The 15,642-nt window shown below is 47.2% G+C and overlaps 5 protein-coding genes across 5 annotated transcripts; 2 read left to right on the top strand and 3 right to left on the bottom strand.

Annotated features, from left to right (window-relative positions):
• Positions 1–83: 83 nt before the first annotated feature.
• Positions 84–2,321, bottom strand: BT62DRAFT_1001979 (Nucleotidyltransferase; the record flags this gene model as incomplete). Its single annotated transcript, XM_043176796.1, has 12 exons — positions 84–192; positions 244–270; positions 326–376; positions 424–592; positions 645–665; positions 716–840; positions 892–1,267; positions 1,319–1,358; positions 1,411–1,493; positions 1,548–1,557; positions 1,614–1,928; positions 1,980–2,321. 12 exons carry the CDS (start codon positions 2,319–2,321, stop codon positions 84–86), a joined length of 1,668 nt encoding a protein of 555 aa, XP_043043188.1.
• Positions 2,322–2,446: 125 nt separating this feature from the next.
• Positions 2,447–4,836, bottom strand: BT62DRAFT_928416 (uncharacterized protein). Its single transcript, XM_043185501.1, has 16 exons — positions 4,725–4,836; positions 4,647–4,679; positions 4,585–4,593; positions 4,487–4,529; positions 4,378–4,440; positions 4,196–4,325; positions 4,048–4,148; positions 3,906–3,999; positions 3,689–3,852; positions 3,523–3,637; positions 3,377–3,475; positions 3,270–3,330; positions 2,953–3,219; positions 2,819–2,898; positions 2,634–2,766; positions 2,447–2,583 (listed from the first exon to the last, which is right to left on the bottom strand). Exons 1-16 carry the CDS (start codon positions 4,801–4,803, stop codon positions 2,528–2,530), a joined length of 1,527 nt encoding a protein of 508 aa, XP_043043187.1. The 5' UTR covers positions 4,804–4,836; the 3' UTR covers positions 2,447–2,527.
• Positions 4,837–6,004: 1,168 nt separating this feature from the next.
• Positions 6,005–7,737, top strand: BT62DRAFT_1001977 (uncharacterized protein; the record flags this gene model as incomplete). Its single annotated transcript, XM_043176795.1, has 8 exons — positions 6,005–6,128; positions 6,337–6,372; positions 6,427–6,625; positions 6,952–6,982; positions 7,018–7,200; positions 7,252–7,412; positions 7,460–7,523; positions 7,582–7,737. The coding sequence occupies 8 exons, from the start codon at positions 6,005–6,007 to the stop codon at positions 7,735–7,737; spliced, it is 954 nt and encodes a 317-aa protein (XP_043043186.1).
• A 1,493-nt stretch (positions 7,738–9,230) lies between these two features.
• On the top strand, positions 9,231–9,913 carry BT62DRAFT_1073117 (uncharacterized protein; the record flags this gene model as incomplete). The annotated part of the gene is made up of 3 exons (XM_043178917.1): positions 9,231–9,592; positions 9,643–9,706; positions 9,755–9,913. 3 exons carry the CDS (start codon positions 9,231–9,233, stop codon positions 9,911–9,913), a joined length of 585 nt encoding a protein of 194 aa, XP_043043185.1.
• Positions 9,914–12,853: 2,940 nt separating this feature from the next.
• On the bottom strand, positions 12,854–14,682 carry BT62DRAFT_963100 (nucleotide-binding domain-containing protein; the record flags this gene model as incomplete). The annotated part of the gene is made up of 8 exons (XM_043188670.1): positions 14,358–14,682; positions 14,217–14,308; positions 14,150–14,159; positions 14,071–14,096; positions 13,706–14,019; positions 13,351–13,662; positions 13,191–13,291; positions 12,854–13,136 (listed from the first exon to the last, which is right to left on the bottom strand). The coding sequence occupies exons 1-8, from the start codon at positions 14,489–14,491 to the stop codon at positions 12,854–12,856; spliced, it is 1,272 nt and encodes a 423-aa protein (XP_043043184.1). The 5' UTR covers positions 14,492–14,682.
• Between the last annotated feature and the right edge of the window lie 960 nt (positions 14,683–15,642).

Here is a 15,642-nt window from a genome sequence, read left to right as displayed (position 1 = left end):
GACCAGAGACGATATATTGATACATTCCAAGGACCGCCTGAAAGACACCCCGAAATAAATAAAGAAACTAATCACCATCGTGATCATATATCGGCATTGCGCATGGTTGGCTCAATCCAAGGGAGTTCTAACAGCTCGAAGACCTCCGCTTCGCTCTTTGGGAAATAAGGGTGGGAATCTTGTCGACGTACTCTGGGGAGTTTCTCAGCACCAATCCACGGGAATATCACTGAAGCGACTTACATGCCGGAACTGTCAAATTTGAACCCTCTAGCATTCATAAGGTGTAAGTACGCTGATGGGTTGATGGTAAGGAAACGCCTACCGATCCTTTGCCCACATCCGAAGATCTCTTTCGAACATTTTCGACCCAGTCCTAGCATGCAATGAGACAGAAAAGACTCTGCTGGGTGAATGACATACCAGCCAACTACCGCAGTCCAATACAGCTCAGGTGTTGTGAAAATCAAATCGAGCCTACGATGCAACCTGGCACTAGGCCCATCAGACGGCGGCAGGAATACTGACATCACTTTGTAAAGGGAACCTCGCTCTGCTGTTCGTGAGGATGTGTTGCCGAAGTTTGACAAGCCTTTACGCAGGAATTCGCAACGAGATAACACCAATTGGAAAACAACACGCACCCATGAGGTGGGTAATCATACCTGAAGGAGTGTGAATTCGAGATTGACAAATAGGACATATTCTGGCGTACCACGACTGTAGAGCCTGTGAACCAGCTGTTCACAGAGGCTTTTCACTTGGTCCCCAGCGGTCTTCAGGTTCTCATGGGTGATGACAATATCAACGTCATTGCTATGCTTCTTGCCACGGCGATAACTAGATGTGAATGTGTCTTCAGATGCCTCTTGTTTGTTATTTCAGTCTTACCTCCCAGTGATGGTGCTGGTGCAACCGGGTTGCAGATGTCCTAGTTCCTTCATGATAGTAGCATGCATTCTCTCCGTCTCATCTCGGAGAATAGGGTCATTTAACTCCTCGTGTAGCTGTACAGCCTCTCGAGAAGTTAATGTTGGCACACGCGTCTTCTCCGGAGTGGTGGTGAGTATCATATAGGGGGATTTTTGCTTGGAAACGTCGGGTTCCGCTGAGGCAGAACGCTCCAGATTCTCATAATGGAACATCAGATCCTTGATAGTCCTAAGACCTTCAACGTCGTACATATGCCGAGCGTACGCGGGACCTATTCCGTATATTGACGTGAAGAGCGTTAGAGTTTGATATCTTGGATCTTCAGCGATGGATTCTATAGCTCGCTGGTAGCGGGACTTCTCAATATACTAGGAAAGCAACACACCAGCTTCGCTTATCGTCCCGGATTGAAGGTATTCCTTGATCTAAAGAGTGATCCGTTAAATGATGAAGACATGTACAGACGAAGCGCCCCACTTTGGCAACAGTTTTTACGCCCATATGTGACAAATTTGACACTTCCGTCTTGAGGAGGTCTTCAGTTATAACGAATGGATATGCTATGTCTCGCCTTTAGTTGCTCAGAAGTGAAGATACCAGACAATATCTCTCACCTTTGATTGTCTTTCGCCCCACATTTAGTATTACCATCCCAGATGACAGACAAAATTGTGACACACAGCGATAGCCCTCTCATATGCCAAGGTATTCATAATTTTCCCTTCGAGCTCTCTTGAGTGACGCAGTACATCTAGCTTCTCCGCCAGCTCCTGATTCGGACACTCCAAAGGTGAAAGCCGCAGACACGAGGTTGGACTCCGGTAGTTAATTTCCGCACTATCCTCCCTTTCTTCGGCAACACTGGTGGACAGGTCTTCTGTAACCTGTGTCGAAGAGCGTAGAGAACGAACAGCGATATACTCGTCATACGGCAAGACTTGGTGCTCTTTGGCGCAATCCCGTAGCCAGTCCGGTGTAATAACGAATTTTTGCACCTGCGCTTCAGGGCTCAGAGGACGCGTCTAACGCAGTCAGTGGGAACTCACCGCAAGATCCCAGTCGATATATCGCTCCAACCTTTTCCTCATTTTCACCGCAGTGACTATCACGTCTGCATCCTTCGCCTCCGCCTCGTAGACCAACTGGAACTGACCCGAGTCAGCATCACAGAGGACTTTCCCGCTCTCCAGTATCGAGCGAAGCTCTGCTATTTCCTTGACCTTCAGTTTTGCCTCGATGATGTGGACGCGTAACGGGTTAACGATTGCTGTTGAAGACTCAGACTGGGAGCCAGCAATCGACGACTTGAACCGCTTTGGCTGCGGCGAGAGCGAGCGTGAGGGACTTGAGGAACTGCTGTATACGAGGTGCGGTCGTTTGGGAGACATGCGAAGATAAATTACCATTAAGTTTGTAGGCCTGGGCAAGTGACACCAAAGGCGGCTTGACTTCATGGCGGACATTATACTAGTGGACGGACGTGTTGGCTGAACGACGTCATCTATTTGCTTGCCTTATTTGTGTGCCATCCAAGTAAATTCTAGTAGGTTCATACTATACAAAAGACAGAAAGTAACAGTACTCTAGCAAAGTTTCACAGCCTGGATTTCATGCTCGAAACCTTGAGTTTAGCATGTTCTAAGCTTTCGTCTAAAACAAAGTCACTACGTTGGAAGTCGAGTAGATAAATAAGCACTCACAGTTTCCGGCATATAGTCTATCATCTGGCACAGAGACGATATGAGACCGAAGATTTGAGATATCTACCATCTCAGGGACGACATTCCTGAGCGTCGGTGCCCCGAGGAGGCGCATGTTCATCTCAAACTCGTCCTAACACGATAATGTCAGTCCGGGGTCAATCGGTGCTACAGAGACCACGTACATGCAATATTTGCAGGGCCTTGTTGACACCGTCTTCCCCGTAGGTCGAGAATGCGTAAAGGAAGGGTCTGCCAATACCAACTGATAATACTTATGAGAACACATCGTCATCACTGGCAACTCAAGCAGACTCACCAGCCGTTGCACCAAGAGCAACCGCCTTAAGAATATCGGTAGCACGTCGCACACCTCCATCGATGAACAACTGGAACTTGTCGTTGGGGAAGGACAAGCCACGTCTCTTCTTCAAATTCTCCACGACTTCAGCAAGGACCTCGATCCCTGACCGTGAGAAGTCGAGCTGGCGACCACCATGATTTGAGAGAACGACGCCGGCCAGCCCATAATCGTAAGCCTCCATCGCGTCCTCCCAGCACTGTACGCCCTTTAATATGAGAGGCACTGAAACCAGCTGTTAGGACAGGGAAACCGACTGAGGACATAGAACATACTTGAAGTGATGCTCTTGAACCATTTGATGTCATTCCAACACAAGCCGGGATCAATAAAGGACTGCTCCGGATGAGAAACGACAAGCCTGGACAAGGATGGAACTCACACTGATTGCTCGCGCGGCACCCTGAGTTCTGTCTACTCCGTCTGAGCCGGCCTTAGAAACCTCAGAGGGATCTTCAGCTTCAAATTTCATCCTCATATCCTATACCCAAGCGTGAGCTTGAAGCCTACCCTTCGATAATAACTCACCTTTTCTCGACGACCTAGCTGTGGCGCATCGACCGTAATAAAAAGACCCTTAATTCCTCGCTCCTCCGCGTGCTGAACAATTCGCTTCGTAATATTCCGGTCTTTGTTAACATAGCTGTACGATGCATGTCAATATATCGGCAATTCTGACAATAAAATTTCTCACAGCTGGAAAAATTGCACTTGACCAGGCTTAGCAGAATCCAAAATCTCATCGAAAGAGCAGGACGCAAGGGTCGGAATCATCTGAATGATACCATGCTTCGCAGCGGCTCTCGTCAAGTTCAGTTCGCCGTCGGGATGGCCTAGCTTTCCGAGCGCAGTCGCTGACTTTAAATGCCTATCAGAGAGACAAGCCGGTGCATAAAGTGGGTCAAACATACGATGTAAATCGGCATGCTAGATTTATGTCCCAGTATCGTTGTTGACCAATCGACTTGTGTAACGTCTCGCAAGATTCGTGGCCGGAACCATATTCTAAGTGAGCGGTAAGCATCGCAACAGTATCAATACGCCAGACCAAACCTATGATAAGCAGCGTGGTTTTCTCGGTGTGTTATCTCGTCATCGGCGGCGGAAGAATAGTATGCCCAGCCTTTCTCAGGCATGACTAGTTTCGCAATGTACTGTTGCTAGGTGAGCTCCGGAATGGCAAAGGACCAATACCACGCACCTCGAAATCATGCAAGTTCAAAACTTCAGACAGAGGTGGCCTTAGCTCGAACCGTTCCAAACGAGCCTTCTCTTCGTCAGAGATCTTTACCTCAACTTTCTCGACCGTTCCAGCTTCGACTACACCAAGGCTATTTATGAATGAATGAGATGATAGCCGAACCGGGGGAAGAGGGGACAAACTGCTTCTCTGGCGGTAGGTTAGTGGTGATGGCGTCAGGGGGATGAATTGGTTCATATTCTGCCCTGTGCCACGTCAGAAAGGTTCCGACCAACGAATCACAGCGCTCACGTAGCGTCCTTCCCCGCATATTTGAGGATGATTTTGCTGCCGCCTGTTTAGGCGTACGTTGAGTACCACAGTCAGGTTGAACATTCATGTACGCTCACCGGGATGATCTATCTTCGTCAGTAAAGTCACACCATAAATTCAGATATTACTGCCTACACACCATCCAAGAATTCTGTGACGTCGTAAACCTTGCCTGGGGAGAATGAACATTTGTTAGACGGGTAGAGATATGCCCTACCATGGACGATTATCCAGCAGCTCTCGCGCGAATTGTGCTGAGCAACCTCCTTTCCGGATATTACTTGTCCGCCAGACATTTTGGAGGACGTGGAGGGAGAAGAGATGCTGTAATGGTCAAGCTAGTCACTATTTCAGCATTTTGGCACGGGGTGCCGCGAGATGCCGCCGGTCCGGCAACAGGAGCAGTTCCGGTCCGAATCCGGATGTATCTTTGCCTTTTTCCATGACACAGCTCCGTCCCGTCCTCATCTCTTTTAATACACCAAGGTGTTCCATCGGCTCCCCTACTCTCATGCGTTGAGGGATTTTTTTTTTCCAGCTTTGATCACATATTACTCCTGAGTTACTGCGAGTATGGACAGCCGCCGTTTTACTTGGACCAGATCCCGCCCAATGTATTTCACCAACCTTGAATAGTTCGGGCATTCATGCAGGATAATTCACCACGTACGGAGGCCACATTCAATGACCTATGGCATCTTATGATTCTTCACAGAATCTTACCCCCGACAATACCTTAGTTACACATGGGTCATATCTGGTTTTATAGGGCGCTTGTCACAAGCGTGATCTAGCTGAGAAAAATCTTTGACACTCAAATAAATGCACTACATGTATACATGCAATGACTTGTTCAGCTCTGGGTCCAGCTCACAGTTCCGATGGGAATTTCACACAGGTCAGGCTGCCGAAGTCGAGCTGTTTTCATTTCGATGGAACCAGTGGATATCTTTTTGCCTATGAGTCAAGACGCACATGTAAAAGAATGGAAGGCTCAGGCAGTTTATCTTGCGAGATTAACGTGCATGGTTTCAGGGGAGTTCAGATTTGGTGACGCATTAAGATGCGAACTACAATACATATTTCAGATCCAGCATGCACGCGCGTAACTGGGTAACTGGGTAACTGGTAAGACGAGGTGGCTTTTGTGCTTCTGGTAACTGAGAGTCCGAGTAATTCTGCTGAAGTTGATGTGCGACGCAAACCTCACCTTCCCTAGCCTGCCTGTTCAATGACGCGGTACTTTCTATCGTACAAACGGATTTAGTGAGCCACTCAGTTCAAAGGCAAAATATTCACTGACAAAAGTTCTTGCAGGATTGGGTCGTAAGTACGTTGCGTCTTGTCTCTCGATCACTTCCTGTGCTCGAAAATAATTGCGACAGCAGATCCGTGGGCCTTGGTCAAATAGGACATCATGATTGAACGTCCTAAGAACGTCGATTGAAACGTGATGTTCCATCATGATCTTTACATCCATGTAGGGTCTACGTCATCATGCACTCTAAATTTCAGGAAGAATGCGGTCGTCATGGTTGCGAATATTCTGTGGTGAATTTCCCTTCTGATACGGCGTCAGACATTCTATCCCATTCGCCTACTCGGGGTACAAGTGACACTCGTATTTTGATTGCCCAGATTCCCGGACCCAAAGACTGAATCATACCTCTACGGTGATTTTATCCAACAATCGTTTTGTATCTTGTGTCGAATTAAAGGTTTCCCACCAGAACTGATGCAACCAAGCCGCAGAGGTCCATCTTTCGTATTCAATTGTACAATCTTCTAATCAATTTGGTCTTTCATCTAGACTGACTTCAGATGGCCAGATGTGGTACAACAGTGCGAGTTAGAGTACCGTACCAGTTAGTGTATGCACAGTTAATATCTCTCTTCCTATATTGACGTCTTTACCGTAGGAAGACCGATTATACATTTCGGATCGCAAGGCCGTCCAATACATGTACCCACCATCAACATACAAGTTTTCAATCTAGGCGACGCGAAATTTCCCGAATCTTGTCTAGCAAGGGGAATGGGCGGGCAAATGTTAACTACCTCTTTGGATAGCGTCCAAAATGCCGATATTTTGCCGAAGACCACAAACGGCATCGAAAGGTCATGATGCCAGGTTTTGTCAGCAAGCCAGAATCTACAGCGCTCATACAAGGGTTCAATATCTATGCAGAACGGGTAGCGCCTTCCCTTGATATTACCACTTCTAAGCGAGTTCAATAAATGGCGAGATTTCATCTCACTTTCGGAAATGCACAAGTCGATCGTCGAAACGTTGATATCCAATTGTGGATATCTCATGCTGAGTGTGATTGGCGAAGGTGACCGGATCTCCATTCTAACGTTGTCTTGTTAACAGTTCATTGGCCGGATGATGGAGACAACGAGCTATTCAATAGCCATTTGTGAGATCATTTCCGGTGCGTTAGCTCAGTACCACCGACAGAATTCTATTCACGAGTATGCTAGAATCTCTTCCCTTCCTCTTTTTCTAGTGGATGACAGATCGTGCATCCGTGCTTGAGCCCGCACACTCCACGAATCGTTCCTGTTTGGGTATTGTTAATTACTTTGCAAAGGAGATACACGTGAAGGAACGGAAGATCAGCGCCCGTGGAGAAGCGGAATTCTCGGGCGCAGACTTTGGTTCGTTGTTCTACTTAGTTTTCATTGTCAGGGTTAGTGTATACTCCAGCGCAATGGCGTACGTAGCTCAACCCCAACCATAGGAGGCTCTCCGATTCCATCCAGCGGTGTTCCATGTTTTCAAAACAGAATGCGACGACATCATACCTTTTTCCAAGCCCATCACAACTTCTGGTAAAGTTTTTCATGAGATACCGAGGCCGAAAGGACAAAAAAAAAAACCCTCCGTGGTTGCATATAATCAGTAAGATCAATGAATAGTAACACTGACGTCTATGGGGCTGATGCTAGACCCTTAATCCAGATTGATAGCTTGATGGCCGACATAAGAAAAGGCGCTTTCATGGGCGTCTACGTGAATCTGTGAACCATTACAGAAGAGGCATAACTCATGTACTCCGATTCTTATATAGCCTAGATTGACGTTTTCCGCTGGTATCTATCGTTGGTCTTCCTCTTATCCATTCATGCAATACAATCGGTCCTGGATTCAAGAACCCCAATCCGTCCTCGCTGAATTGTTGAACAGCTTCTACTTCTCTCCCACACCGAAATCACAACTGATTTGAAACATGATGGTCCCTACTGTCGAAGGCGAAGTTGAAAAGGGCTTCCAGACGCCGTTGACGATCCGACTTATGCCTCGACAGGATGGCGAATTGTTCCGTGCATAGAGATTAAACTTCGGTATCATTTTGACACAAGTTGCGGACGTTTCAGACGGAAGTAATGTGATGCGAAGGCCTAACGGTACCAATGGAGTGTACACAGCTGTACATGCTCTGTATCGGGCGCACAAAACCTCCGTCGAACATATTCCAACTGGAGCTCAGAAAAAATGCACAGATAATCATTGTCAGGTCGCGGAGAACTTCGACCTACGATCCAGCTTGTGTCGTATTTGCCTGGCCCCCCAACAGGTGGACAGCATGGGCTTTGTCCATTCAATGGTTCAAACGCAGGTGCTCCAGCGCAGATGATGAAGCGGAAGAAATTCGGGCCTTGGTAGTTCCTCCGAAATGCTCGATAGATTCGGCCTTATCCGCTGACCTTGTCCTTCAAGTTTGTGACACTCCAGTTACAACTTACCAGTAAATTGAAGTGAGTCAAAATATCTTGAAGGGAACTTGAACAATTTAGGACTCTTTCATTCGACCTAGTTGACCACAGCAAAAGACCTTAGTGCTTCCCAATTCTGATAATCCCAAGGTATCTTTCCACTGATTTTTTGTGAGCTCATGGCGGGCGGTCTGGGCGGTGATTTGATGCGGGATCATCGGGTTAGTTACCGGGAAGTTGCCGATACCGACGGTTGAAGAAATCAAATTCACATGTCGACTTCTCGCAGTACTACTTCGAGGACCTTGCTAACAGTATAACCCCATTCGGACCTTATTAGGATCTTTTGCTGGCAGAGAAACCAAATGATACCTGGCGGCGATTGCGATGTTTCCTATCTCTACATGGCTCCATAATACAAGGTCGTACGTACTGTTCCCTTTCTCCGCCGCAGTGCCAGTGACGCCGTGTCTCCTTAAAAAATTTCTCTGATGCATCTCGCCTCGGAGATCAGAATTTCTGGATCATGTCTCAATTCTTGCTTAACCCTCTCGGCCCCGATTTTTCATTCAAAGCACTGCATTCCTATGGATTACATGTACCTAACCTGGCATCATAATGATTTTCTCTTCGTGTTCACTGTGGATTGGTGCCCCGGTCTACTCTGTGATTGTCTGTCTGTGGAGACTTGTCTCCAGCGAAACCTCTCCTCCTTTAAGTAGACTGTTCTTGATGGTGTCTATGTAACTTCGGTGTTCTTTGCCGAGATGGTAACCTTGTGTTTCGCGGGGCTTGGTTGAGTCGAGAGTAGCGGGCAGGCGCAATCGACTTGAGCCCTGACTGTTCAGGCCAACATCTTCCGAGAACACCTAAGCTATCATTTTCAAAATGTATAAACGCGAGGTAAATGCTCCTCCTCTTTCGAGCAACCCATCTCGACATATACATCTCACCGTCTCTCACTGTCTCTGTCTCTCTTCAACTTCAACTTATCACATTTACAATGCAGCATCCTTACAATGTATGGGGCACCCTTCCCAGCGGTTCATCATCTGAAATCCCCCCTTCAATTTACGGCGCACTTCCCTGGGATGGTTCTTCCTCTAATGCTCCAAGTCTATATGCCTTCTATTTCACTACCCTCAACCCTTCCATCATTGACTGTACGGTGATTGGACCCAACAATGAGCCCCAGTTCTACGTTACAACCAACTCAACGATGCCTGGGTATACTGTTCTCAAGGCTGCTGATGGACGGAGTTTGGGGTTGATTGAATGGAAAAACAGCAGCAGTCAGGTCGAGATTCGCGGCGCTGTGCCCAAGCAAGCCACCAACGATTTCCTCCGCTTGTCGCACGATCATAGGTGAGACTAACTGTCTCTATTCATGTCAGGTCTTTTAAACCCAACGTTAGATACCGGATTATGCGTGTCGGAGGTAGAGACTATATCTTGACGTCAGACGAAGATGGAATTCGTGTAAGTCCATCCTGCACTGTTGGAGTCGTGGTCCTGATTAACTCTCAGATGTACTTGGGTGGAGATATGTCCTCAAAGATGTTGGCCAAAGTCACTCGGAACCCTTCCAGTTTCAAACTGGAAATAAGTTCAGATGCGGTCCAAGCAGGACTTCTGCATTCCGCTGTAGTGGCCATTGTTCTTCTGGAGAGCGGGTTGCGTATCTGAACGGTAACCAATAACAGTTGGCTAAATAGAGAATAGTTTTATTTCTTGTTAATCGTCTGTTTACTTTATATTAAGTAGTCTTTGTCTTAAAAAATTTCTGGCTCTTCAGGTTGTTCACGGATATTTCTACCCTCAAAATTTACCGTCTGATTGGCTCTCAAGTAAACAAAGAAATGTGCCACGAGCCTGAGTTCAACGAAAATGTTCCCACAATCACAGTTTGGTTTCGATCTTCTTTCCACCATAGCGTCCTCGATCTGACACAGCGGTGACAGCACCTCCAGTCTTCCGGTCTTTCCAATTACTGACCCTTGGCCTACCCCTTCCAGTGACTTACTGCTGCATAAATCCGGCCCATTTTACGCGGCACGCGTGGCTTCGCGCGCGCCAGCCGCAGCTCCGCCGATTTTTCCTGTCCGGGTACATTACTCATGCGGCTCCCAAAGAAAACTGAATCGAATTCTTCATCCGGCATTCGACGACCACATGAATTCCGTCTCATAAGCGTGAGACAGAATGGAGAAATTTGTTGTATTTTTTTCCGTCACGTTACTATCATTTAAAGGCAAATAGTGAAATACTAATAGCGATCTTTGATCTAACAAAAACCCGAAAAAGACACGTCTTTTGATGCGACGCTGAGGCATCAGATCCCACAAGCCCACCGCGACCCCGTTCCCATTTAATGTATTGATACCATACAACATTGCCGACGTGTTTTACCGCTCAGGAGTATCATGAAAAGGAACCTAAAATTTGGGGCCGTCTCTGTTAAGCGATGAAGTAGGGCGACTTTTCATTCGTTCCCTCACTCGATCCAAGAGGTAGTTAGATAACATCAGCTGCACTTCGCTCCTCGCACTTGCCACGAGCCTCCATGAACGTCATCTCACCCAACCTTTGCATGAAACCACTTGTTCTAGGTTGTCGCTCGTGCCTTCCGTATCATTCTGGTTATCTATATTCTGCGAGCACATCATACTGTCTTGAGGACATGAACTCAGGTTCGTTGATTTAATCTCGACGACGCGCGATCCTATTTACCATCATATATCACGATCATGCGTTCATCATTAACCTGGAGACTCGTCTTCATTCGCCGACTTGTGAACAACAGCGCATTCACTGGACACTTCATCATCCACTTTATCCTGGGCGAATTTTCTCATAGATCCGAAGAGATGGACACATCACACCTCTATCAATCTCTCTTCATCGTCGCGTCGACTAATTCTTCAGTTTTCTGTTCTATTACTGCCTATGCACGCCGCCTTATTGAAAAGCAGCAGTGTGAGATGGATATGTCGCGCCTTGCGATTTGTGACCCAGCGTGTTCCGTTTACCTACGCCAAATTAAGTGGGGCCACAGACTGTGTTTCCAAGGAATCTCTCGAGGCATGCAGGATGGGCATATATAAGGTCCTCGGATATGATCCTCTCTCGTTTGGTCAAGAAGTTCTATATCTGTATTCCTTTCCTGAGTTCATCGACTCCCAAACCACTAGTCTCATTAACTCTGCGGAAAATCATACGATGAAGATCCTTGTTACGGTCTGTGGCAACTTTGGCTGCGGCGCAGAACTCCAGTGGTCCTTGAAGTTATTGGGACTATACGCCGATTTTCTAAGCTCTAAACTCTTGAGGTGATCATGTCTCACTTCATCTACGCTTCGATCTTGAAGCTTGAAGAGGTACTATTATCTCGAAAATCCAACAGCCTGACGTGAATGGATTTAGGGATTTTGACGGCATGCAGTGGGAGCCATTTGTCGAATTTGGATCGTAAATCTGACATGTGTGACTTCCTCACTGTCTGTGGCAATAAGCGGGTACGTACTTCGTAACCGAGTTTTTGCCGTTGTTTCTTTGATTCTCTTGTGTCGGTATTGCTCAAAAACTAGCCAGAATATGTGAGACATTTAAAGTTTGTAAAAGGTACTATTTTACACTACATTGTTCATACGGAACATTGGACGGTGACTAACCACCGTTCCCTGTGTTATAAGATCAAACAGATCACCGATAGCTGTTCGCCTTAACATCAGGTGACGGCGGTCCGTTACCTGAATCTGCAAGCGAAATAAAGGCCATCACAAAGTAGACGGCCATTATGTCAAAAGTTATTCGGTAAACTGGGCCTCTTGACTAAGGAGTAGGTCACAGAGAATGAAGAACACCTATGGCTTTTGGTTAGGCGGCTAGACTACAAATGCTGAGTCCTCACTCTTAAGACGTAGAGGGCTTTGACGAACTAGCTACCAAGGCTGAATAAGGTTCTTGTATACTGGGTAATTGGCGCTGGCGATTGTCATGCCCAGCTCGGCTCGGCTTTGAGGGGCTTCAAAGGGCTCTGGCTTGGCTTCAGAGAGCTCAGGCCCAGGCTTCATGCAACAACAGGTTCTGAGTAGAATAGTGAGTAAAGGCAGAAGCCATAAATTTAACGTGCCGTAGCGTGAACCACGGTTTCAAAATGCTTCGATCTTCCTTTTGTTGAATGGGTGTTCTGGATCTGCTGGGTTATTACTAGCGCTGCGTTGGTGTCACTGCTACTACTATTCCGCACTTCGGAAAACGGCTCGGCTTAGGGCTTCGTGCCAGGCTTTGTCATGATCGATCGCTAGACTATTAATATTAATCGCAGATGATGGCCAACGCACGGTTGGGGTTTTCGCTTTGTTCATAAATGTTGAACAAGTGACATTGTTATCTCATTTCCTGTGGCACGAAATAAGCGTTTCCTCCTAGCATGATTGGATCGAAGAACTCGAGTGCATCTGATGTTTGCGGACTTTTAGAGACGCATACATATGCGACAAAGGTTCCGCCATACTAGATAATAAATTATAGAAAGGTGCAGCTATGTTATACAGGAAATAAGTTGAAGCTTTGCGGAAAATTAAAAAAACTAGTACAGAACAGCTGTATATCTGAATAGTTTATCTACAAATTAGCACGATGCATTTCCACCGTGACATTGAAGTTCCCAGCCGTCCTTTCAAGCACCACTTTGTCAATCAAGTGCAGAACATCCACCGCACACCCAACAGAGAACGAGAAACCAGAGCCTCCTTGGCCGTACGAATGAATAATGCTGCTGAATCCACCATGCATCCGATTCGACCGCAGCTCCCGCTCTACCCGCACATTCCCTACCCGCGTCGGTCGCAGACCTTGAACCACAGGCGCTACAGGGTCAAATTCTGCATTCTCCAGTCCAGGAACACTGCCAGTGCCGTTATTAGCGGTCCGGATACATCGTATATTGGAGAGCACGTACAACTTGTTGCATCGCTCACGCATACGCTGGATCTCAGGCGACTCCATGGTGAAGTCAAGCTCCCATTTGTGAGGCTGAGCGATTCCACCGAGGATAAGGATCTACAAGTAGGGTAAATCGAAGGAGACTGAATGGGGAATGGGAGACTGAGTCAGCATACGTTGTCGTTTCGAGGAACTATGAACACGATATCTTCATGCTCCGAGCTCAGTTCGTTGTCGTGAGTCACAGCGAGGGCTTCCGTAACCTTGGCGAACCGCTTCCCGTCGTTGACGAGTCGGATTAATCCACCACGTAGGGGGTAGCAAGACTTGTCTCCTGCAGCCTCGAACGAATTGAGGCCAGTCGCGTTGACAATTGCAACCGCACCGTACGTCTCGAGTAGCTTCGCCTCCGAGTCCAAGAGATCGCCATCGATGCGGCGAGTGATCAATTCCGCGCCTTTCACCTCGACCAGATCATGAAGCCAGACCTAAATATCAGGGTCAATACAACCGGCGAAATTTAAGTGTGACAAGACTCGCCATGTATGCGTCTGTGTCGATGACAGGAGCCAGATGGGAGTATGCATCGACAACGCCAGCATTCTGGTTGACTGCGTGTTTCGCAATCAAGTCGGGGTCCCGGACAAAGCCTTTAATGCAAGACGCTTCTATCTCGCGCATCTTGCGCAATTGATCAAGGAGGTCCTCGATCGGTTTTCCGAAGAAGAAATTGGCGGTGCGCATCTTGATGGCGGGCAGGAATTTGCTTAGCTGGTCGAAAACACGGTAGGATGCCAATGACCACCCTTTGGACAACGCCAAGGACTTTGCGTCTGTGTGCTGGCCTGTGAAGAGTGTGATTGAGTGAGGTTCGAACTGAAATAATGTAGACACACCACAGACGGCTGGAGGATATTCCCACCTGGTAAACGGAGGTTAGGTCTTGGCTGAAGACGATATACGCGTAGAACTTACAACGCTCCGGCTAGAGAGAAATCACCGTAAGTGCTGGGATCCAGCTTCCGACGCAAAATTTACTTACCGATCTGAGAGGTGATACGAGGTGTCGCCGGCGCCCATTGCTCTGACACGATGGTGACATCGTATCCTGCATCAAGCAACATCCAGGCAGTCCTATAAATGCACTCATGAGCTTGAAAATTTAATAGTATGTTCTACCCACGTTAGACCAGTTACGCCTCCACCGACGATGAGTACACGTTGTCTGTTTCGCGGTGCACCTTTGGCGTCTGCGGACGTGTCAAGCACAAGAAGGCCCTTCTTGAAACCTAAGATTGGAGTGGTTTGAGAAGACATTTTCAGCAAATGCAGAGCGATAAAATCAAGGGGAGTAGACGATGAGCTTGAGAGACTGGAAAGAATGATGATAATGGTGAGATATGTCAAAGTTTGAGCATTTTATAGCCTTGTAAATTCTTTCTTCTCAACACTGTAATGAAATCTAGTCCAAGTTCGCAATAAGTCATGGGATGGGTAACATCACCGTTCTATCGGACACGGCCGTTAACTGCACGTTGAAGTATTTGATCCATTTAGGATCACGAACTTGGGTTTAACAACTTGTAATCCTTATGGTACGCTACGCCATCTGTAGTACCATGACATCTTAAAAATTGCCGGCGGCGATGAGAACCGCCTGTTGTCCAGTACCAGTAAATTCCGGTGATATGTTTTGTATATGTTTTTACCGCGACATTTTCTGTTTGATGTTCAACGGAACATTAATACCCAAGGCATCTTTCTGATACGCAAGGCAGCATAGTCAGTCTCAATTAAGTCCTCAGCTGTGGCGATGTCGACCTATCTTTCTAGGATACACCTAGAAACGAAACTGAAACACGGAATGTTCCCTGTAACATAATGTCATTTTCATTCTGATCCTCACTGAAGCAGAGGGCGCTCCAGCATCGCCAAAAGAACCGATACGCGAGCCCTAATGGTGTACTAGAGGACATTTAAACATCATTTGATCAAAAACCAGAGTCTTATGACGAATCGCACCAGGTACTCATCAAATGACCCAGACTGCCAAGCTATTGGCACTTCTGATTCTTGTCCTCTCCCCAGGATAACGAGAAGCCTCACGTGTGCATCGTAGCAAGGCATGAAGGCAAAAGATGGGCACTCCTTCTGTGCTACTAGCCACAATGCTAGAGAAGAGCTCAGCAAGATTCACGACATTGGTCCAATGACAAGTTTGACGCATCGAGCGGTCTGGCTGGTCTTTGGGTGAACCGAAGACGCTGGGTCTGCGAAAGCAGGGTTCGAACCCGGCTGCTCCATTGGGAGGTTTGGTGGGTAGTGCTGAATAGCGAGTCCCACACTGTTCGGTCTTCAGGCCGCTCGTGCGCAAATGCATTCCTACCCTGGTCCAGCGGGGTGAAAATCCCTGCCACCTAGCTGACCATTGGGACTAACCTTGTTAGTTGCCAATTGCCATAAAAGCT

Source organism: Guyanagaster necrorhizus, assembly GCF_019112545.1.
Source record: "Guyanagaster necrorhizus MCA 3950 unplaced genomic scaffold BT62scaffold_5, whole genome shotgun sequence".
Taxonomy (NCBI): domain Eukaryota; kingdom Fungi; phylum Basidiomycota; class Agaricomycetes; order Agaricales; family Physalacriaceae; genus Guyanagaster; species Guyanagaster necrorhizus.
Note: the sequence above shows the minus strand (reverse complement) of the source record. Positions and strands in the feature narration are given on the sequence as shown.